Consider the following 22,760-nt stretch of genomic DNA (forward strand, 5'->3'; position numbering starts at 1 on the left):
GATAGGCAGGTTGATCCCAGTCTTTTACAAGCCTTTGGAACCAGATTCTGGAAAGAGTACACTTTGACTTCAGCCAAGGGTCCAGGACCTTGGGACAGGACCTGGGGCTAAGACTCCCTCCAGCACTGGCCAGCACAGGGTTCTGGATAGGTCTGGTTGGAACTGGTTGCTGGGCAGTTGCAGAAAAAAAGTCTCTTTTAACTTGGTGTGGCCCTGTAGCATTAACAGGTGTCAGTCATATGACCCCTGGAGTTCACTTCTTTATAATGGGTTCAAGAGGGTGAAAAGGTCCAGACCTCTAAGCTTCTCTCAGGTTAGAGACAGTAGGTTCAGTTCTCTTCTGTTCTTCATAGGTCTAGAAAGTGCTCTAAGGAGGGTACTTTGGGTGCTATGTCTATGCCTGGCATTAGCTTGTGAGTAGGGAAGCCATTGGCCACTCGTTAACACATGTAGTAAATGTTCCCAAGGACCTTTTTCCAGCATTTCCTGAGTGCCCTCTTGTAAACAATCCCACAGTTCCCGCCTCTGCCTAAAACCAGGATGGCAGAACCTTTCCTCCCCTGTACCGAGCTCCTGTGCCCATCCTAAAGGTGTGGCCAGGGAGATGAGAAACCCCTCCTCTGTGGTGACTCAAAATCGATTCTGGGGGAAACACCTCTCCCACTAAGAATTTTGCCTGGATGCCTTGAGGGACAAAGAAGAAGGGGGCAGGCACAGGTGTTAGCTGCATCTACCCGTGACAATTACGCTCCTGGTCACAGGCCAGATGTCTCTCCTGCCATACAAACAGAACATCTCCCTACACCCAGAGCCTTTGTCTCAGCTCTCAGAGCAAGTTTACACCTCATCAAAGGTGCTATAAATCTCCTGAATGCCACATGTCCCACACCCAAATAGATTTCTAGAGGCTTTAGACAGGGAAAAGATAACTTTCTAAAAGTGTCTCTTCCAAAATATTTATTATAAATAAGACTTCCTCAATAAATTTGGCTTGTAATATTTGTAGGGCCTTTTCACTGTAAGAAGAAGTTTAACAGTGAAATTTGTCCTAAATTTAAATATCATGCATCCTGCTTTATGGACGGTACGACCTGCTTAGGAGTTACTTAACTATTTAAAAGAAAGGTTTAGTCCTGTCAAGAGGGAATATTTTGACAGGTCGAATTTGCAGTTTAAACCTGCACAGCCGGCTACTAGTGGCAGGACTGCAGTCATGCTTACAGCATCACTGTAGTGAAAGGCAAAATGGGGGCTCCATTACACTTGTGACATTTAACTGATAGGCCCAGGGAACACTGTTGTACCACACACAGGAGATTTATAAGAAGTTAAATATACCAATCAGGGGTATATTAATTTCATTATGTAGAAAGGGGGAGCGCAAGCACTTTACCACTGATGGCAAGGGTGAAATGCAGAGTTCTAAAGCCATCAACAACAACCAAGGCAAAAATCTGGGGTGGCACCAGACAAAATATGTTTGTTTCTAACATTAAGTAATTTCTATATCTTGTGACAACACACTCAGCTGGAATACTAAAAGTAATGAAAACGTATGTTTATGCAAAACTCTGAGAAATAAAGCATTATGCATGGCCATAGCAGTAGATTTTTAAATGTATGGTAAACTTTCTTTTTTTAAAGATAAAATAGCCCTGTGACATGACTATTTGGCACTTTACAAAAAAATAAACATTTGGCAATTAATTTGTTTGCTGGTACGAAGATGGAATTGGGTGTACTTAGGCACATGTCAATACCTACTTCCAAGACATATACACATGAAAATCTAGAATTATTTAGGAAATACCAGCATATTACAATGAATAAATTTGCTGCCAATAGAGATGCAAAAACGTTGCAGACATGTTTAATTTAGAGTTTGTAAAACAGAAACATAACTAAAGATGTAGCTTTAAAAGCAAACAAATAAAAACAGAAGTATGGGTACACTTCTTGGCCTTCCAATCCAAACATTCAGAACCACATTGACCATGTTTTGTGAAGCTAAGGATAAAGGGTCTCCTTCCTCATGGAGATACATGAACTGGAAAGTGTAACTGGTTGTGCATTGGAACTACCAAAACTCACCAGTGACTGACTGATAGGGGAAACCTCCTTGACTCCCAGTACCATCTCTTGCTACACACCAACTTGGCTTTATTGCTCAGATTGCAGGTATAGATTATAAATGAAAATTATTACTATACAGTATCTTACCAAATAGCTTGCCCACATAACCCAAATTGTAGGCAGGACCCATCACAGGGCACAATACCACATCCAGTTTAAGGTTTCTCCATTCAGAGGTAAATTCCTGGCAATATGCCTTGAAAAAAACAAAAGGAGAAAGAATGTTGGGTCAGAAAATACATTAGAACTTTGATAAAACTGGAAAGATATTTTAGTGGAATTAAATGGCTGCTATAAAATTATTTGTGCCAACTGAAGATTACCGAATTGTATGTTGAAGGATGAAAAGAGTCTCTAATTATTACTTGGTCGATAAAATGCAGCATTTTCACTGGCTACTAGCCAGTCAATATCTACCCATAAGATTTATAGCTAGTTCATGAGGCTGGCCTCATTACTGTATTAACTCTCATGTCACTAGGCCTTCATCCTTTAACAGCTGCCTGTAAAGTCCACATACTTCTAAAAAAAGCAACTAGAGAGTTAACCTAGCTCCCAGAACGTGCTGAAGAAGACAGCGTTAGAATCATTGACTCCAGCAACAGTAATCTACAAATGTCTGCTCCCTGGGAAAGGCTTTTAATTCATCAGCACTCATCCCAGCAAAATGCACCATGCAAAGTCTCACTTTCACATAAGCATAGCATTTTATCATCCTAGTTGTTTATGTGAACACTGTGGTGAATGTTATACATTTTGTCTCTAGTTGGCAGAGGTATACACCCTGTCCAAATAAGGATCACTACCCTAGTTGGGTTAAGTCAGATGGACACCCCAAATTAGCCTGTGCTCACCCTCTGGTAGCTTGGCACAAAGCAGTCAGTATTGACTTAAGAGGCAATGTGTAAGTATTTATGCAACACTTAAAACAGTAACACAGTGAGAACAGCACACACAAAATAATCCACACAAGGTGAGGCAACTAGAGCTTAATTTAATGAACAAACCAAGACCAAAACAACAAAAAACCATGAAGTAGAACCAGAGTCATGAATTTTTAAAGATTAAACTGAAATATTGTGCTTAAAAGCATGATCGCACATGACCAGGCTAATTCCAAATATTCCAGGCTGACCGCAATGAAGCATGGGTCGGATACAGAGACCAATCTTGTCCCGTTGAAAAAGTACCTTGTTTGCCAAGTTGACAGGCCAGATAAGAGGAGCAGAGGAGGAAATGTTTTGTCGTCAATCCGGCTGGATGTAGGCGATGCATCAGTTCCGAAGCACGCAATCAATGATGCATCGTTAGCAGCTTCCTTGTGATGTTGGTGATGTGTCGCCGTTGAGCCCCGCAGTCGGCGATGTGATTTCCTTGAAGCAGGTAATGTGTCGGTGCTGGATGCGTTGATGTTGCTGCCAAAACTCAGCAAACTCAATTCAAAGGGCCCAGGGCTAGATTGGCACCACTTGGCAGGGAAAATCACAGTTGACAGAGTCCAGAAATTACAGAAAAGGTGATCAAAATCTTTGATATCCCTGAGACTTCAAAACTGTTGGCAAGCCAGCAAGCCCTTGGAGTCACTTAGGTTCTGGGGGATGTAGAGATGCAGGTACAGTCCTTCTCACCCCCAGGCAAGGAGGGCAGCATCCAGCAGGGCAGGCACAGCAAAGCAGGAGTCCAGCAGAGTGACAGTCCTTTCAGCAGCACAGCAGTCCAAACTGTTAGGTTATCATGTATTGAGATCCTGGTGAGGTAGGGAGGTATAGGTAAACTTGTCAATACTCATCAGGTGATTGGTGCACTCTTCCTCCCATTTCCAGCGCATGGAATAAAGAAAGAAACTCCTCTCTCTCTCTCTCTCTCTCTCTCTCTCTCTCTCGAGAGAGAGAGAGAGAGAGAGGACCATTGATACTGAAAGTAGAATGAATGATTGGTGTTATGGGCCCCACCAGTGAATGAGTGAAAGAAATATGGTCCGGTCTGTAGCGAGGGGATTTGTGGTATTCAGCGCTGGAGTCTGTTCTGATCTTTTCAGCTCTTTCCCTCTGCGTCGCTGTGCTAGTCTGTGTCTCTGTCTCAAGCTGCACCATAGCCCCACAGAATGCAGCCCCTCCCTGTCTCTGTGTCCAACACAGAAACTGGGCCTGGAGAGAGACGAAAAGCAAGGCAAAAAGGAGGCACTTCTCCCACTTGTAAGCCATATTTCAAGGAAAAGTTCACGTGCTCAGTCCTCATAGCTGGTCCAATCAGAAAACTTCAGGACATATCATCCCCCCATGGGCTGACTGGATACGTCATTAATCAGGCTTGTTCCTGTTCAAATTTCAGTCTTGTGATTTATGAAAAAAAAAGTGTGTTCTTCTCTCCACGTTTAAACAGGCTACAAAAATATGCAACATTTTGAAGGTCGGAGGAAGTGGTAGGCAGGATGTTTTATCAGGGGCCTTTCCAAAGTAATGTTTCAGTTTTAGTCCACTAAAGCAAACTAAAATCACGTGGTTTTCTACACTGTGAAACACAATTCAGCACATTTCTACACTTGCAAAAATACATGATGCCATTTTAAAGGTACAAATACATTTTCTAAATTAATGTGCATTCTATAGTGAGATTACATATGGATTAATCACATATAAGCATGGCTGTTCAACTAATTAAGCATGTTTTCACATAAAAGCACCTCTAAACTGAAGCATTATGATGTTTTCATCTAGATTGCGCCACAATAGTGAAATCTAAGCTCCATCACTGGATGCGTTGATGTTGCTGCCAAAACTCAGCAAACTCAATTCAAAGTGCCCAGGGCTAGATTTGCACCACTTGGCAGGGAAAATCACAGTTGACAGAGTCCAGAAATTACAGAAAAGGTGATCAAAATCTTTGATATCCCTGAGACTTCAAAACTGTTGGCAAGCCAGCAAGCCCTTGGAGTCACTTAGATTCTGGGGGATGTAGAGATGCAGGTCCAGTCCTTCTCACCCCCAGGCAAGGAGGGCAGCAGCCAGCAGGACAGGCACAGCAAAGCAGAAGTCCAGCAGAGTGACAGTCCTTTTAGCAGCACAGCAGTCCTTCTTGGCAGAATGTCTTCAGGTCCAGCAGTGTACTGAAGTGGTAGTGTTTAAGGACCAGTACTTATACCCAGTTGTGCCTTTGAAGTGGGAGAGAGAAACTTCAAAGAGAGGTCTTCAAAGTGCACAAAGTTTCTGCCCTTCCTGCCCTGGCACCAGACTCACTACAGGGGGGTATACATTCTTTGTGTGGGGACAGGCACAGCCCATTCAGGTGTAAGTGTCAGCTCATCCCACCTATCCGGTCCAGGATGACCTATCAGGATGTTATCATGCACAATCATGCACGCTTAAGCTCCCTATGTGTGTGGCTGTCTAGAGGGAATGAAGAAAGCCCAGCTGTCACCCATCCCAGGCGTGTCTTCAGAGACATGAAGAGGCACAGAATGGTTAAAGTAAGAAAATGCCAATTTTCTAAAAGTGGAATTTTCAGACTTGCAACTTAAAATCCAACTTTACCATAAGTTGTGAATTTAAATTGTGTGTCCAGAGTCATCAAACTTGAAATGTCTCTCTTTTCCCAATTGGAAATTACACTTATAAAATTAAATGAGGCAATCCCAATGTTCACCTATGGGAGAGATAGGCTTCGCATAGTGAAAAAGGAATTTAATGGTTTTCAATATCTGAACATGTAAAACTAAACAGTAAATGTCCAACCTTTTAAATGCACTGCACCCTGCTCTTAGGTCTGTCCAGGGCCTTCCTTTGGGGTGACTTATATGTTTTAAAAAGGAAGGTTTGGGCCTGGCACGTCGGTTAACTGACCAAGTCGACTTGGCTGTTTAAAACTGCACATACATGCTCTGTAATGGCAGGTCTAAGACTTGTTTAAAGGCTACTTAAGTGAATGGCACAATCAGTGAGGCAACCACACTAGTAGCATTTAATTTACAGGCTATGGGCACAAGTAATACACTAGGGACTTATAAGTAAATTAGCCAGTGTTACCATGTTTTAGGGAAAGAGCATATGCACGTTAGCACTGGTCAGCAGTGGTAAAATGCCCAGAGTCCTAAAGCCAGCAAAAATGAAATCAGCAAAACAGAAAGTCAGGAAGTAAATTTCAGGGGAAACCATGCTAAGAATGCCAAGTTTAACAATGAAGCTGGAGTAGTGCACTGGTGAATCAACAGTCAGACTGCTGCTGCTGTTGGAGCACATCATGCACTCATTATTCCAGGCTTTTTTTAATCACGGGGATGGGGAAGACGTTTGAGAATCTACATAAAATGTGCCCTCATTTTAGCTTTCTGGAGTACTAACCAAAACGTCTATGACAAAATTAAACTCCTCGCTATTTACAATTACCACAGTCTATTTAAAAGGAAATACTTACAGGTTTACATCTCCAATTCCAGCAACATGAACTCCAGAAGGAGCTCACTTTTGCCACGAATATAGAATGCTAGCCCTGTAGTAGTTGTTCATTAGAACTCTGTGGTGAAAATACAGTATAACAATGGGGAATCAACTGACAGAACGATGCTGCTGTTGCTAGTATATTTTACTCCGTAGGTCAAATTGGGTCTCCCATGGATGAGAAAAATATGTGTGAGTTTATTAAAAACAATTCTCATTTTACCTTTTGGACCTTTAACCATACTTTTCATGAGAAAACCATGAGAGAAAATAGTTTCCGTCCAAAGATTGTTCATAAAATCTCAGCCAGGATCCCCATTTTTCAGAAGGTGAAATTATCTTAGAGCTCATTGCAATTCAAAAAATTAGCATGGCGCTACCAAAAAATGATATACGTTATAACTACAATCTGTTATCACCCCTTCTATATGCACCTTTCTATGACCCCAAACCAGGAATTTGCTACAAAGAACGCACTTCAGTAGGCCAAATCACCAAATATATCAAAGAGGTACGCTTGTTGTAATCCTTTACCAAAATATATAGCATCTTAAAGCCAATTTAAGGTTAGATTGCCAATTACAATATTATTACAATAGCAACTTCATCCTTGTGTCCTCTGACTGCTAAAGTCAATAACTACCTCGGGGTGCTCTTCCCTTTAGCTAAGGATGATTAATTAATAAAAATGTAAATTATTACTGCAGGTTCATATTACAATAGTGACGGCTTGATCCTGATCTTGACTTCCCCGTGTGCAGATCTAGAAATTTTGAGTAACAGACAGGTGGATTCTACAGAACAGAAACATTTAATACTAACATCAACAATTTACTGTACACACGACAGAGTGAATTGGATTCACAACTAAAACATTAGAGCGTTCCTATTAGTTTACTGGTAATCCCAATTTGGCTGGTAATAGTTACCGTTGATATCTAGATTACAATACAATTGGTACTCTACAAATCAGGAGTATTGCACTCCTGCTAATGGGAGGTGGAGTTCCTGGGTGAAATGCTGGGAAAAACTAGAAGCTATGGAATCTGTACTGAAATTTCTACGGCAATTTCTCATTCCTCAAAGCACCCTGATGGTGCCACAGTAAATAACTGATAGCTTGCGTCCTCTCCACCCGTTAATGAAGCCCAGCAGTTGTAGAATCAGGGGTACATAGTTACCAGGCATAACAACTGGAACCATGCACTAAGGCCAAGGTGTCATTATTATTCGTCTACAATAGCTTTCTATAAACCTAAAGGCTCAAAACCTCTATTGACAATCTATAGAATTACTGAACTAAGGTCAATCTAATGGGCTATCCTACTGTTGTAGGTACCTGTAAAACACAGAAAAAAAATTCACAACTGTAAAATGAAAGAAAAAACTTACCTTGATGTGAAAACTATATTGGGCTTCATTAACATAAACAATTTAGCATGTTCCCCTACACCACAGAATGAATAACACATTACATCATATGACAAAAAAATATATAACATAACATAATAAAACTCAATACAGGAGATAGTGCCTCCTTAGATATGGAGGGACTTCCATACCAAATGGCCTCAGAATGGGACATTAATCTATAAAGAGCATTGGAGGGGAGATATTGCTGTATTAGTAACCATAATCAGGACATTAAAGTTGTTCTTAGGTTTAACATCATAACCTTAATATCACTTAAATTGAAGCTTTTTAGGGTAAAATATATTTCTAAAGAGTTACAAGGACTAGTTGTTGCTACATTTGGCAATCCACAACTGATCACAGACATGTTAAGTAAAAAATCGAGTGAGAATGGCAAACCCTTTATCCAAAATAAAACATACCCAAAAAGGCTGTGTAATCGTAAGAGAAATGCAGCATGAGTGATTTTCTCATTTTTTGAGCTAAAAAGAAAGATTACCCACCTGTGTTTCTGCATTCTGCTTCCACAGGTCTTTGGCAGACCTAAAAAATACAAGTGTGTGTCATTGTTTATGCACATTATGAACAATTTATTTCTGCTTTTTCCCCTACCCTTTTGGCTAGTGCATTCTATTTCCAGGAAGGGAACTTATCATGGCTTATTGAATCAAACAACACTGATGGTAACTTGGTTTTCAATTGAAATTTAGAAGTGCAAAACTTATATTGAAATTATATATTCGCAAGTTGACTGGAGACTGTCTTTTTGAAAACTCTGCTTCACCAGCAAGAGGTGCAGTGCTTATTTTACAATTTAGTAGGTTTTCTGGTGGGCCTGTCATGCCTCATTCAATTGAGATCTATAGCTTAAACTAACTCAGTGCTGGGCTTTGTTACTCTTTGTGCAGGCATCACATGCCAGCAATCATTGGAATTAAATGTGACCTAATAAAGTAGCATTCAGAAGAGAGGCAGAAATTCTGCAGCCCACATGGCAATCTTATACTTAAAAATCAATATCTGATATAGTAATATAGTGGTTAGATCTAAAAAACTGGGTTTGGCAAAATTAATGATTTTAAAACATTTTGAAAAGAAAAGCTTGGAGCTTTAAAATATGCTAACCGATGCCTTTACAAGGGATGGAAAATGTTTTGACTTTGTCCGCAAAATAGGGTGAAGTTGGAAAGGTTCATCATTGACAAAGCCAGACAAATGTTTATGACTTTAGGCATGGCGAAGGCAGAACAATCTCTGGTTGGAAATGTCATTGCTGTCCTTGTGGCCAGTAACCATCCCCATCCTGTTATGAGTGGTGCGAAAGAGCAGACAGGAATGGGTAGTGTGGTTCAGTGTGGTCCTGCGGTGGATTTAGTCTTTATGGTCAGACCACAACCATGTGGTCATTATTGGTTCAGGTAATTGATTCAAAGAGGAAGGATTAGAAGGATTAGAAGAATAAGCATATTCTATCAGTGTACACTAATTTTTAAAAACAAAAAATATTGATGAATTTTAATTCTGATTGAAACCCAACTTGTATAGTCCAAAGCCACACGCTTTCCCTCGTGTCCCTGTAGTTGTAACACTATGTAGTAGATTTTTGGATTGCATTAAAAAGCAGATATGACTATGTACAAGAAAAACACTGAAAAACCTCTCCTTTCCCATACATGCTCTTTACAACCATTACAGTTGACGTCAACCAATAGTGATCCCCAATTTTGTAACCTGCGGCATTTGAAAGAGGCAACCTATAGTAAGAAGTATTCTTCATGTCGTAAACCAGACTTCCCTGAGATAAGAACAGGGTCTAAATGATTGAAAAGAAATAATATAAAAAACAATCTGATCCTGCCTGGATAGCTTACCTTCTTCCACGCAAAGCTTTCAGATCTCTGGAAATCCGTGGACACTAGGACAGAGCAATGTTTTATCATACATATTAGATACAGGTTTAAAGTGATATATGCCTAAAATGACATCCAGAAAGTACTCTTTTTGTCAGGAAAAAGTTGTATTTAGATCAGGCCTTATCTTTCGACTTATTTATACTCTAACCCAATTCTATAATCAATTGATTTTAAAAAGATGTGGAAACAAAAGTGCAGAGAATGGACTACATTCCCAAATGATTACATGAAAAAAGTTATGTTATATGTAGATTGTGTTTACAAGTAGGGGTGTCCAAATCTGGTTCTTCTAACGCCACAAGCACACCAGGTTTTCACGATTACCAGTTTTAATGAATCAAATTGCAGTTGTTGCATGTGATTTCATCTTGAGTTGAAATCATGAATCCTAACTGCGACTTTGGCCTCTCAGAAAGTTAAACACCACCCATGTTCTTGTGCATCAAGTAAAAATGATACTAGCAACAATTTGTCCTCACAGAAGATTAGGCTAAGCTAACTTAATTATCATATCCTGAGGCAATACAACTATGCCTTCCCCCCAAACTACAAGAGTGGCATAAATATAGAACCAGCAGAGGGAACAGTGTAAAAAGGCTACATCACTCAAAACACTACAATCAAATGTGAAAGAAGTCCAACTATATGTGGAATCAACAATACACACACAATAATCAAATACAAAGATTGCTCCAAAGATGTGCAGCAGAGTGCTCAGAAAAAAGTGCTTGTGCATAAGTTCATAGAAAAAGAAAAAATAACAAAGCATTTTCAAATTTTATTTAGAATCAAGCCAGTCTGTACATCTTATATTATTACGACTGTGTAACACTCTGTAGAGACAATTGCTCAGATTGGTATTGGCTCTCAGTGAAAAATCTATTCCATCCAGGTTGTAATGTTATGTTGATGTTTTGACGCAAAATCTAGGGGATTGCCAGTTAGGACCTTAAATGTTGGTCTTCATCAGGGCAGGATGGTAAGATAAGAGCAACCTGGGTTCTTGCACACACATTAAAAGCCTTTAATTCCAGAAACTGAAAGAGTATTGTCGATTCCAAATATAGTTGGAATTGTTTCTCAGTTTGGTTACAGTGTTTTGTGTGATGTAACCTTTGTACACTCTTCCCTGTATTAACCCTACTCTTTTTGTTTGTGGGGAGATAGTTGTATTGCCACAGGATGTGTTAATTGAGTTAGCTTATAGTAATCATCTGTGAGAACTAATTGTTGCATGCAATATTCTATACCCAGGTCCCATGGATGTATGGGTTACCCCATTGTTATACAAGGGCCACGTAAAAATGAGCCACACATTCTGAAACTGTAATTGTTAAGGCTAATAGCCACATACTTTAAATCACTGTCTCCATAACAAAGAGGAGCAGAGAGTTCACAAGATAGTTTTCACTTCTCTTCAGCCTTTCCATTATGATCACATCAAACATTATACTGTAAAGGAGAAAGGTGGCATTTTATTAAGAAGTTTGAGTGCCAAAATGTTGCCCAATGACCACACTGCATGTCACATACCTGAAATATATTCAGATCCAAGCCCAGGGAAGAGTGTAGTTGAGTATGGTGTTAGGATTAGTCGTGGTTGTACTGTGCCTGACCAAGCTAGTTGAACCAAGCCATACCCAACTTTCGAGCATGATTTAAAACTGGGGTGGCATGGTGGGCGAAAAAGAAATGGACTGGGAAGCAGCCCCGAGTGACTGCAAGTGGCTAAATTCAAGTATTCCATCCATCACCTTGTTGTTGTTCTGTTTTAGTTGAAAGTAAGTCAAGTCAAGCAGTGAAGGTTTGATTAGGGCAGATGACAACAACCAGACCTATATTCACCACATTGAAAAAATGGTCAATGCAGGACCCTAATGGACAGGTGGAATGCTGCCAGTATTAGAGGAGAAGCTCAGGCAATTATTTATTTATTTTATTTATTTAAGCAATTTATTGAGCGCACAAATACCCTTAGGTGTCTCGGCGCTGTGGACAGTTTAGTTGAGAAAAGAAGGGAGAGGATGGATTATTTACTGAATAGCCAAGTTTTTAATTGTTTGCGGAAGGACAACAAGGTGGGGGTGGTTTTAATATGTAAAGGGAGTGTGTTCCAGAGTTTGTCAGTGGCTACAGTGAATCTTCTGTCTCCCCAGGTGGCTTTTTTTGTTCTGGGGACAATTAGCAAATAATCTGATGAAGAACGTAAGGTTCTGTTTGGTCTGTAAAGGCATATTTTTTTTTTTTGAAATTCTGGACCTGTGTTGTGCATTGCCTTGTAAGCGATGCATAAGGCCTTGAATTTTGTTCTACTTTTGTTGGGCAGCCAATGTAGCTGTCGAATTACCCTTGAGATAGGTTTAAACTTAGGGGTGCCCGAGAGAATTCTAGCTGCTGCGTTTTGTACCATCTGCAGTTTATGTAGGACTCTTTCCTGGGCATTGATAAGTAGGCCATTACAGTAATCTATTTTTGACATAACGAGAGTACTGATGAGAGTTTTGCCTGCGTTGGAAGGAAGAAAGGGCAGAAGTTTTTTTATCATCCTAATAGTGAAGAAAGATGATGAGGCGACTGAATTGACATGATGGATGAAAGATAGTTTGTCATCAAACAAGATTCCCAAGTTTCTGACCTTGGTAACAGGGACCGGGGGAAGACCTAGTTCTTCTGGCCACCAGGAAGGGGACCAGCTTGGGGAGAGGTTTCCGAAAATCATCTCTTCCGTTTTCTCGGAGTTCAGCTTTAAACAATTGTTTGTCATCCAGGTACTGATGGCAGACATTCCCTTCTTAAAATTTTCCGCGATTAACTTGCCATTATCATGGATCTCCAACACAATCTGAGTATCGTCAGCGTAGGACGTAAGCCGCAGATTGTGTGCCTTGATAATTCTAGCAATGTCTGATACATATAGGTTGAACAGGGTAGGACTTAGTGAGGATCCCTGAGGGACTCCGCATGGCAGGGAGAAAGAAGGGGAGTTGTAGTTACCGAGTTTTACATATTGGGTGCGGTTGGACAGGAAGGATGTTAGTAGGGCCTTAGCTTTGTCGTTGATACCTATGGCTGAGACACGATCAAGATTGAATGGTCGACCGTATCAAATGCTGCTGAAAGATCCAGCAGCACCAAGACCGCGGCGCCTCCCTTGTCCATAGTCGTCCTGATTTCGTCAGCTGTTTTGATGAGAGCTGCTTCTGTCCCGTGGACTTTCCTAAAACCAAATTGGGTGTCATCCAGGAAATTGTTGTTCTCTATATAGTTAGCTAGCTGAGTGTTCATCACTTTTTTGTTAATCTTTGCGGGGAGAGGAAGACCTGCAATTGGTCTGTAGTTCTTGGTATTTGTGGGATTGAGGTTGTGTTTTTTGAGCAAAGGTTTGACAACAGTTTCTTTCCAGATAGAAGGATATATTCCTGTTGAAAACATTGAGTTACAGATGTTGGCCAATTCGGGACCTATGATTTCCGGTATAAGTTTTATTATGCTAGGTGGGCAGGGGTCATTAGGGGATCCAGATTTGGAAGTGAATATGAGGTCAATAATGTATTCTGTCGTGATCTGATTAAATTCTGAGAAGGAGGGGGAGGGGTTGTGGTTAGTGGTGTGTGATGTTGAAAGATCGCTTGGAGAAGAATCTATGTTGGTTGTAATAAATTGTTTATTTGATGAGGAGAGGGCTGAGAAGTTGGAGTAAATGTGGGTGACTTTATCTTGAAAGAATATAGCGAGAGCATCACAGAAAGTTTGTGTAGGGGTTATAGAGGAGCTGGTATTGGGTCTTGAAAGTTTAGTAATGACTTTAAATAGTTGTTTCATAGAGTCCTGAGATGTTTCAATTTGATTCAGGTAGAATTTACTTTTTTCTGTGATTAGGAGGTTTTTATATTTAGATAGAGCTTCTTTATAACGTGTTTTCATAGTACTGTCGTAGTTTCGGCGCTAGTGACGTTCTGAGTTTCTGCATTTCTACTTTTCTAGTCTTAGTGCCTCTGAGAACCAGGGGGAGGATGGTGTCTTACTGTTTTTAGAGGCATATGGTTGCTTTCATGGGAAAGACCTGCAGAGTTACAAAAAATTGCTCCTGCAACTAGGGTATGTCTGGGGATGTCCACTATGCAAAACGTTTCCTGGTGGTGTCTTTAGCAGTCATGTAGTGTCAGGCGCCAATCTGTGTGCTTATAGTTCATATTTAGGGATATTCAATCAGTCAGTCAAATGTTCTCAATCAGTTCCAGATGTCTTTTACTGTCTACTAATTTATGACAATAATCTATACAAGAAAAGACAGACTAGTTAATCCACAGCAGGTCTTCACCAAGTCAAATTAAATCTGTATGTAATATTTTTGTGGTTATAATTTCTAAAGTTGCTTAATATCCTGGTTAATTCTATTTACCACAGGCTTCAAAATGGTGGCCAGAGTCCACTTCATCCAGTTTGGAAGTCTATAAGTGGAGATCTGTGGTTTCAGGTTAGGATCCACAATATCTTCTTCACTGAAAGATATAGAGTTGCAAATAAAGTAGTTCAGAACTCATAGTAATATTAAAAAATGAGTTTGCATTTACGTTCACACTTAATTTCAGTTTACATACTCTGAAGTTAGAAAACACAAATGTCAATCTTCATATTGAATGTGCAGCTTAAGTGTCTTTTCTGTTCACTGTGAGAGCATACTATTCCCACTATGATGTATGTCACACTTTTATATATAAAGCTTCCAGCCTTGTGGTATAACAAATTACATTTTAGTGGTGACTTATCCAACAAATAAAATTTGGTTTTTCTACATGGAAAATACACTTTTCCTTGTCGTGGGACATTGCAGTACTGGTAGACTGACGTCCAGCCTGAGCACAAAAGTACTGCCTGGGGCCATATACTTTTGCCATATATGTGGGTGGCGTAAATATGCACTGCAGCCCACATATGTCAATTACCCTTCACTCTGCTAGTGTAATTTCTGTACCAACTTACGTGGCGTTACTGAAAAGTAAACTAGCCTAATTGAGTATAGTCAATTTACAAGTTTAATTGTAGTTAGTACGAGAAGGGAAGGGCAATTGCCATAGTTGAAACAAGCTATGTAGGCCACATAAAGGAGGAAATAGATATTCCCTCATGTTGAAAACTATCACCGAACAGCAACCATCAAATATTGCTGATGTGTTATCAAAATGACCTTAAATTGTTCTTGAATTATCTATTTTAAGGAATTTAACATTAAAACAAAAACTTATTTTTCATTTGAATTTTTATCACTCCAAATTATTTTTTTCATAGACAAATTGCATTTAAAGATCATGGTGGATATTTGACATTCACAGAGTAAATATCTGCAGATTCATGAATTACTTAAAGTTTTCCCTGGTGGGTGTAACCATAGTACGTGACTCACGGGTGTCCGTACATAACCCACATCAGCCCTGATAAGAGCTAAGGTTAAAATCAAGGCCTTCTCAGCACTTGGAGCGGAATATGAATTAACAGAGAAAGTTAAAGAATCAAATATGATTTTTAGTTTAAGGAATATGTATCAAAGTAAAACATTTAACATTTGCAGGTTAAATTAATGAGTTTAAGGTGAACTCACTTTAACAGGAATTATTTGCCTAAATAGAATTAAACAGATTTCGTTAGAAATCAAAAGTGGCAAGCCAACTAATATAGAGAAATGTGTCTTGGACTGCGATCCTTGAAATGGTATAGTGCATATTATCCACATGAGTTCTAAACTACAGATTTTGAATGAAAACAACACTATAGTCTAACGTATAGTATCCCTTAAGGTTCAATCTCACAATAACGCAGTATGATATAATGGGTCAGCTTTGCCTAATTCCTGCTCATTTGCATAGCTTGGAAATGCCACTCAGGATGGAAAAGAAATGGAACTGCCTAACTCTTTTTTTATTATGGCTTAAAGTGTTCTGAATAATCAGTAAGATAATTAAAAAGACATTGATCCACATTTAAAAGATGGCTCTGCTGAGCCTGTGTTGGGATAATCCACACAAAGAAACATTGAGGTTTTAAGTACATGTACGGTTCTACATTAGCTATGGCAGTGTACTGCGGACAGTGGACTATGCTCCGGCATGTGGTATATTCACATAATTGTTCAGTAGACGTCTGTGAATATGGAGCTCTGCTCAAAAATCCATTGATGCAATGTGGTTAACTATGTATAGATGTGCGATAAACATTCATTATATCAACTGTTTTTGGAATGAGTTATTTGATTTGATTCGTTACCCTATTTTGGTCTTTGGACTAGATGCAAGCAAGCACTAGTAGTTCAGAATGTGGTATGAAGAGGAGTCCTCTAAATGTGATTGTAGCATTCATTTTATCAGGAGTAAAAGTGGGAAATAAAAATGCAACTGTCTCATTAACACATTACACTCTTTTTAGTGTTACACTGTGTGCTCCATTGGCTCTAATACGAAACAATATAGCAGAACAGTTCATATGTGCTGACCTTTTCTATTTAATTATAACAGCACTGCCAAGAAGTGGAACTAGTACCACATTAAAAGTATAGCAACATCTACCACAGCTGCTGGTCTTGTTCTATGACCATCAAGTAGTGCATCAAAGAAGTACTAGTAGTTTATCATTAAAGGTATCACTGCCATACTGAAAAGGCAAGCAAAAAGCCACTAAAACGGCAAGAACAGGTACTCAGCATAAAACATGTTGCAGCAATGCTGGGAAGTTGTGATTGTATCGCATTATAGAAAACATGATTTAATATAGCAAGAAATATGCTAGCATTGTTGTTCAATGAAGATCAAGCAATTGTTCCTAAAGGTCCTGTTACTACCCCAAAAAACCTAAACAAGTTCTGCGAAGATCTAGTCCTACTCCATTACACTCAAACTATTTGTTCTCTTAGAAATGTCCTGATCAGAAGCACTAGTGTTGCTATATTGATAAATGTATGGCAGATCTTTCCCCAAATACTTGTAAATGCATTTTCGCAAATAACATGTCTTGCATATTTTTTACATATAGTTTGTCACTAAGCAGTGTTGGTAATTGTCCCCAGTTGTTTATGATTTTGTTTTAAGCACTTGCTAGGTACGCTCAAGTGCTGCCCAGTTCTCATATTGTCAAAGCTAATGAATGCCTATTGCTTTCAAACAGGCCAGTCTTTCATGTTGCAAAGTGAGAATAAATATTTTTGAAGTATTTCCGCTTTTCTTTAGTATAAGAGTGAATCTTACTCATGATCCTATTATGAAGTGTCAAAATTCAACAACAAATTTAATTAGGGTTAGGCATGGATACCAGCTGGTAGCCCTTTAGTACTATTGACACTGCTCTTGCTACTCCATGAGTCACGAAGGCAACAGCAGGGATAGAAAGGAAGAAGCATTGCCAAAGCCAAGGGGTCTGGCTTTAATATGTTAATCAGTAGCACAAACCACTACCTCTCAAAACCAACAATTTGACTTTGCATACTTACAATTTATCTAATAGCATTGAGGCTCCATCAGCAAAGAGTCCTCTTGTGAATAGCTCATTGGCCACATAGTCCATCCGAGGTGGTGTAAAGGGTATAAGCTGAAAGAAATATGTTTTTAATAGGAATCAGTGTTGGTTGCCTATTTCAATAATAAGACTATCAGGAAGCTTGAACAAGAGTAAAGTGTATGTCGCTTCAGCTTTCTGTAGAACAGATAGAATAGAACATACTTAAGTTTTTCTCCTGTGTTGTCCTGTTGATAATCTGCCCAGGTACCAATACTAACCTTTAGATACTCAGTGGTCCCTAGTAAGCCCAGGAACCTAAGTGCCTCTCTGTTTCTTGAAAGTACTGTAGCGTGAACACCAAATACCATATTTTGCATGCTTCATTATAATGTAAGAGGAAAATACACTTCTGCTCGGTGAATTTTGTATCTGACTAGTGAACTTTAAGCACAAGGCCCCATGTGCCTATGTACTACTACACCATGGTGTTTCTCTTCACTTTTTTTGCTATTCACCATTTCCAAAAGTAGATTGAATTATGACTGTAAGATTACAAATAGTGACTTCACAACCATATTTTATGTTCCACCTACTTGGTGAACATGTCTACCACTCGGGGAGGGACCTCTGCGTGCAGGATTGAACCTCCACCACAAAGGAGATCTCCGCCATGAAGATGGAGACTGTTGTATGGATGGAAGAGAATAGGTAAATACTAAGCACATGAGCCAAATCATACACACCTGACACTCATTAACAACAAACCACATAAAGACCACACACACACCCTAGGATATCATTATAGGCAACTCTGAGGAGGAATTTTACTTATGAGAAGATAGCCTGTATGGTGGAATTTGTATTAAAACACTACAAACAATACGTGGGCTGCCTCATTTTACCCTCAGTGGAGCACATAAGACAGCTCTGTGGTAGTAAGTGACAGACGCTGTCAATGCTTCGAGAGAGGAAAGAACACACTGTAGGTGACAAAAAAAATGGCAGAGTGAGATGAGGTGGGTGAAGGAGAAGTCCTTGTTATTCCGTTGACTGAATTTCATCCTGGAGACACATCTGAAGCTCATCTATGTCTCTCCCCCACCCTTGAGGAGGCTCTCCTCTCCACAATGCACCCTCACTTTCTACATGGGCTGCCTGTTCCAGAGAGCTATGGCCACTCAACCAACTCTGTCTTCCCTAACTTCCATATTTGTAAACATCACATAAATACCCCTCAAACACAGTCTCAAACCACATGTATTTCCTTTTGTACTACCTTCCTCTCATACAGTCAGCCTTCCAAGTAATAGGTTGGTACAGCAGGGGCAGGAGTACTTTCAAATACAGGAGGGCAAAAGACAGGGCCTGCCTCTAACCTAACCCAATAATTCATACTGGCATGTCTTTTTGCTACCAATGTAATTACCACTTTTGTAACTGAAGAAAGTGCTGTCGTCATAGGTAGACCAGGAGCCAGAGATATATTTAAGTAGATTTATTGTTCAAGTAAGATGGTACAGGGTGCCCCACCGGGAGCAGCATCCTGCTGCTCAGCCCCACTCAGTCTAACTGCTCTCTTCTTCAAAGCATGCACACACACCCAACATTCCATGACATCACACTCATGCAGGCTGAGCAGCCAGGACTAGGAAGTATAGGATATAACATATCTCCTTCCTTTAGAAACAAATAAAACAACAAGAAACAAATTGCTGGAACAATATCACAATTTGTTACTTAGTAAATAAAAATCAATTAAATCACGAAAATCACATTAAATAGGTAAATGCTTACTTAGATCACAATAACGATCAATTAGCATTCACGGATATTAAAATCGACAAGATCAAATAAATTGAAAAGAGATAAATGATTTTTCTCTAGTTCACATAAGAACATATAGCATAAATGATATTGATCTTTATATAGAATGGTATGAAACATGTAAAATCACATTGAAAATTGCACATGTTTCATGCAGGGTGCAAACACAAAATATGGCATGTGTTTCACAGACAATGCATCCAAAACACTTACCCAGTACACCCAAAAGAACATCACAACACACCTATCTCCCTCTGCTAACAACATGAAAGAAAAACATGTAACAACGCACAATAACTGATGTGCGAGAGAGAACAAAACAAATATAATGCACGCCAAACATTACAAAATTAATAACTAGTGCACTGCCAATGCAACCCTGACGTGCAAAGCAAAGCACCTTCCCAACTCAACCCTGACGTGTGAGGGACATTCCCAACGCAACCATGACGTGCGAGGGACACTACCAACGCAGCCCTGACGTGCGAGACCAATCACATTGCCAACACAACCCTGACGTGTGAGGGACACTACCAACGCAACCCTGACGTGCGAGGCCAATCAAATTGCCAACACAACCCTGACGTGTGAAGGACATTCCCAACGCAACCATGACGTGCGAGGTACACTACCAACGCAACCCTGACGTGCGAGGCCAATCACATTGCCAACACAACCCTGATGTGTGAAGGACACTCCCAACGCAACCATGACGTGCGAGGGACACTGCCAACGCAACCCTGACGTGCGAGGCAAACAAATTCACAACACAACCATGACGTGTGAAGGACGCCCCCAACGCAAACTTGACGTGCGAGGCAAAAGCAAAAAAAATAAAAATACGATCCCAACGCAACCATGACGCGCGAGGGACACTGCCAACGCAACCCTGACGTGCGAGGCAATCACATTCCCAACACAACCATGACATGTGAGGGTTATTTCCCACGCAACCCTGACGTGCGCTGAATATTCACTTACATACTGAATACAATTAAATACCAAAATATTCGCCTAACGACATAAAACACAACACATGCCAAATTATGCACTCCCCTACTGTTCACATGTACCACAATACACATGCATAAATTGTGCAGGACAAATATGTAAATTACTTCTTGCTTGTTTAGCAGATTTTTCAAAACAATAAACTATAACAACAAAAGTAGTCACCAATGTCGTCAATTCAAGTGTAGATTGAACACCAATATGTCATGCTCCGATGAGAAACTCAGCATGTGGAAATAGAACCTCTTTAAAAACAACCCACAAAACAAAACTTCGTAAGTTATTCATTAAATGCAGCAATATCGTGGGCAAATCGTGTACAAGTTGAAGAACACCCGAGGTTGGACTGTCAGAACGGTGCTTTCAAAACTTTAATGACCTTGACAACCCAAAAAAGAAACGTGGTTGGCAAAATTACGTAGGACATAAAGGAAATCAATGACTGCAGGCCTCCACAAGATGGCGCCACGTTACCACGCAGAGGCGGATGGCTCACGGCACAAACGTGCACTCTCTGTCCCTGCACAACAAAATGCAGACGTCACCAGGAGACAATAATGCAGGAGGCAACCAGGAGCAAGATGAAAGTGAGTGGCGCGTGCACCGAATCCCACTCAGATTCAAAAGGAAATAATATCATTTAACAGTTTATCAGTTGCTTCCCCACGTTTTCCTTCATATAGCTTGCACTAATTTTCCCAAATCTACACGTGTCTCCCACGCAGTAGAAACATCGCAGACAAATGCGCCATTATGTGCCCTTCTTAACTGCAGAACGCATGGTTAAAAAAATGCTCGACAGTCTCTTGTTGTTTTTTTTTTTTTTAAGATGAAGGCGGTTAAACTGGCAAGATAATAAAACAAATGTCTCACCCCTTCCGTTTGTCACTACTAATCCACACGCACCTTGGAACTTGTAAAAATAGTTCAGATTGACACGATCCATAACGTGCCTTCTTACAAGCTTTAAAGATTATGTTAGTCACGCAAGTTTAAACACGCAGATTTAATTACGAAAGCACAATTTCTCTCCGTTGTCTCTTGTCAACAGACTTGCACTCTGACCTCACATCGACCTTGAATGTAAGCGTGAAATTTGCCAAATACTTCACGGGACCTGACTCATGCTCCCCGATTTCAGAATGCTTTTTTTTTTTTTAAGATGTACTCTCCCAGCTAAAGTGAATGTTCCCAGATCCGTGTATTACTTCAAAATCCACATCGCCGGTTCGGATGACTTCAGCGTGACAGACAGTTTACCTCACAATTAAAATATCTTCAGGTCTTCAGTATGTCGTACAGGCACTGTGCCTATTGGCACTACATGTGGATTGTTAAATCAAAATCCCAGAGCAAAACGTTTATTTCATACTGTCTGAAGGCAGGTTTCAAACCACTCAAGCCCAAACTTGTAGATTGGTTTCAAAATAAACGCTGTTCAAACCTTTTCTTGCTGCCAGCTATTGAAAAAAAAAATCTCATTCTGTTCATTTACTCCATGTGGCATGCAGTGCCTAACTGAATCCATAACGTGCCTCCCTTCAATGTTTCTAATTGACTTTAGATATTTTCCAGGCTGGTTAACACACCAAGACCAATAGTTTGGCAGGTTTCAAACATCAGATGCATAAAAATCTTCAGATCAAAATTCCACAGCAAAAACGTTTGTTTTATGCAGTCTGTAGGCATGACTCCCTTAAGTGCCTTTCTTAACTGCACAGGCAGGTTTCAAGCCACCCAAGCCACTTAATGCCTAACGCCCAACACATACCTTTGTGGACTGTCTGATGGAAAAGACACCGGTGGGGCATCCAAGGCATTGCGCAGGCATATTTTTCAGGCTTCTTTTTAGACCTGGCCATCTTCTTTTAATTCATTCTTTCAGTTCCTTGTTTCTTGGTTCTTCACGCGTGTGCTTTTAAAAATCGTCGCCATTTTTGTAATTGAAGAAAGTGCTGTCGTCATAGGTAGACCAGGAGCCAGAGATATATTTAAGTAGATTTATTGTTCAAGTAAGATGGTACAGGGTGCCCCACCGGGAGCAGCATCCTGCTGCTCAGCCCCACTCAGTCTAACTGCTCTCTCCTTCAAAGCATGCACACACACCCAACATTCCATGACATCACACTCATGCAGGCTGAGCAGCCAGGACTAGGAAGTATAGGATATAACAACCACACTATAGAGCATTTACATAACTGTGTTTGATGTACTCTATCATTTCTTTTAATTTGGTGTTTTATTTTGATGAATTACTGTAATCAACTATAACTTGGATAGTCATGTTCTTAACAATGCTGGACATGATTCACAAAAGCAATACACTTTTGAGTAAGTTTAAATGTATGTGTAAGGTACTACTTTTTGGTATTCACAAACTCAGAGTTTAAAGTACTACTAAAAGAAACAGTAGTAAGGCCAACACCAAAAAGGCCAACCAGGACCACTGGTACCGCAACAGCCTCTCATAGAAAATAATGGAGGTAGAGACTTGAGGTGAAACCCCATAGGAAAGAATGTTAAATTAAATTTAATTATTGGAAATAGT

The 22,760-nt window shown here is 40.0% G+C and overlaps 1 protein-coding gene across 2 annotated transcripts in view; it reads right to left on the reverse strand.

Annotated features, from left to right (window-relative positions):
• LOC146835072 (vitamin D3 hydroxylase-associated protein-like) overlaps positions 1–22,760 on the reverse strand; it is a 266,006-nt gene that overhangs the window by 7,362 nt on the left and 235,884 nt on the right. For both annotated transcript variants that reach the window (XR_014960683.1, XM_085602737.1), the window contains exons 9-13: positions 17,370–17,467; positions 14,295–14,394; positions 9,851–9,894; positions 8,483–8,522; positions 2,221–2,329 (exon numbers count right to left, since the gene is read on the reverse strand). Coding sequence is in view for 1 of the 2 variants with exons in the window: in XM_085602737.1 (XP_085458863.1) it covers positions 2,221–2,329; positions 8,483–8,522; positions 9,851–9,894; positions 14,295–14,394; positions 17,370–17,467 (391 nt within the window). In the remaining variant the exon portion in view is untranslated. The remainder of the gene's footprint in view (positions 1–2,220; positions 2,330–8,482; positions 8,523–9,850; positions 9,895–14,294; positions 14,395–17,369; positions 17,468–22,760) is intronic.

The sequence above is a fragment of the Triturus cristatus genome, chromosome 4_2, assembly GCF_964204655.1.
Source record: "Triturus cristatus chromosome 4_2, aTriCri1.1, whole genome shotgun sequence".
In the NCBI taxonomy this organism is placed as follows: domain Eukaryota; kingdom Metazoa; phylum Chordata; class Amphibia; order Caudata; family Salamandridae; genus Triturus; species Triturus cristatus.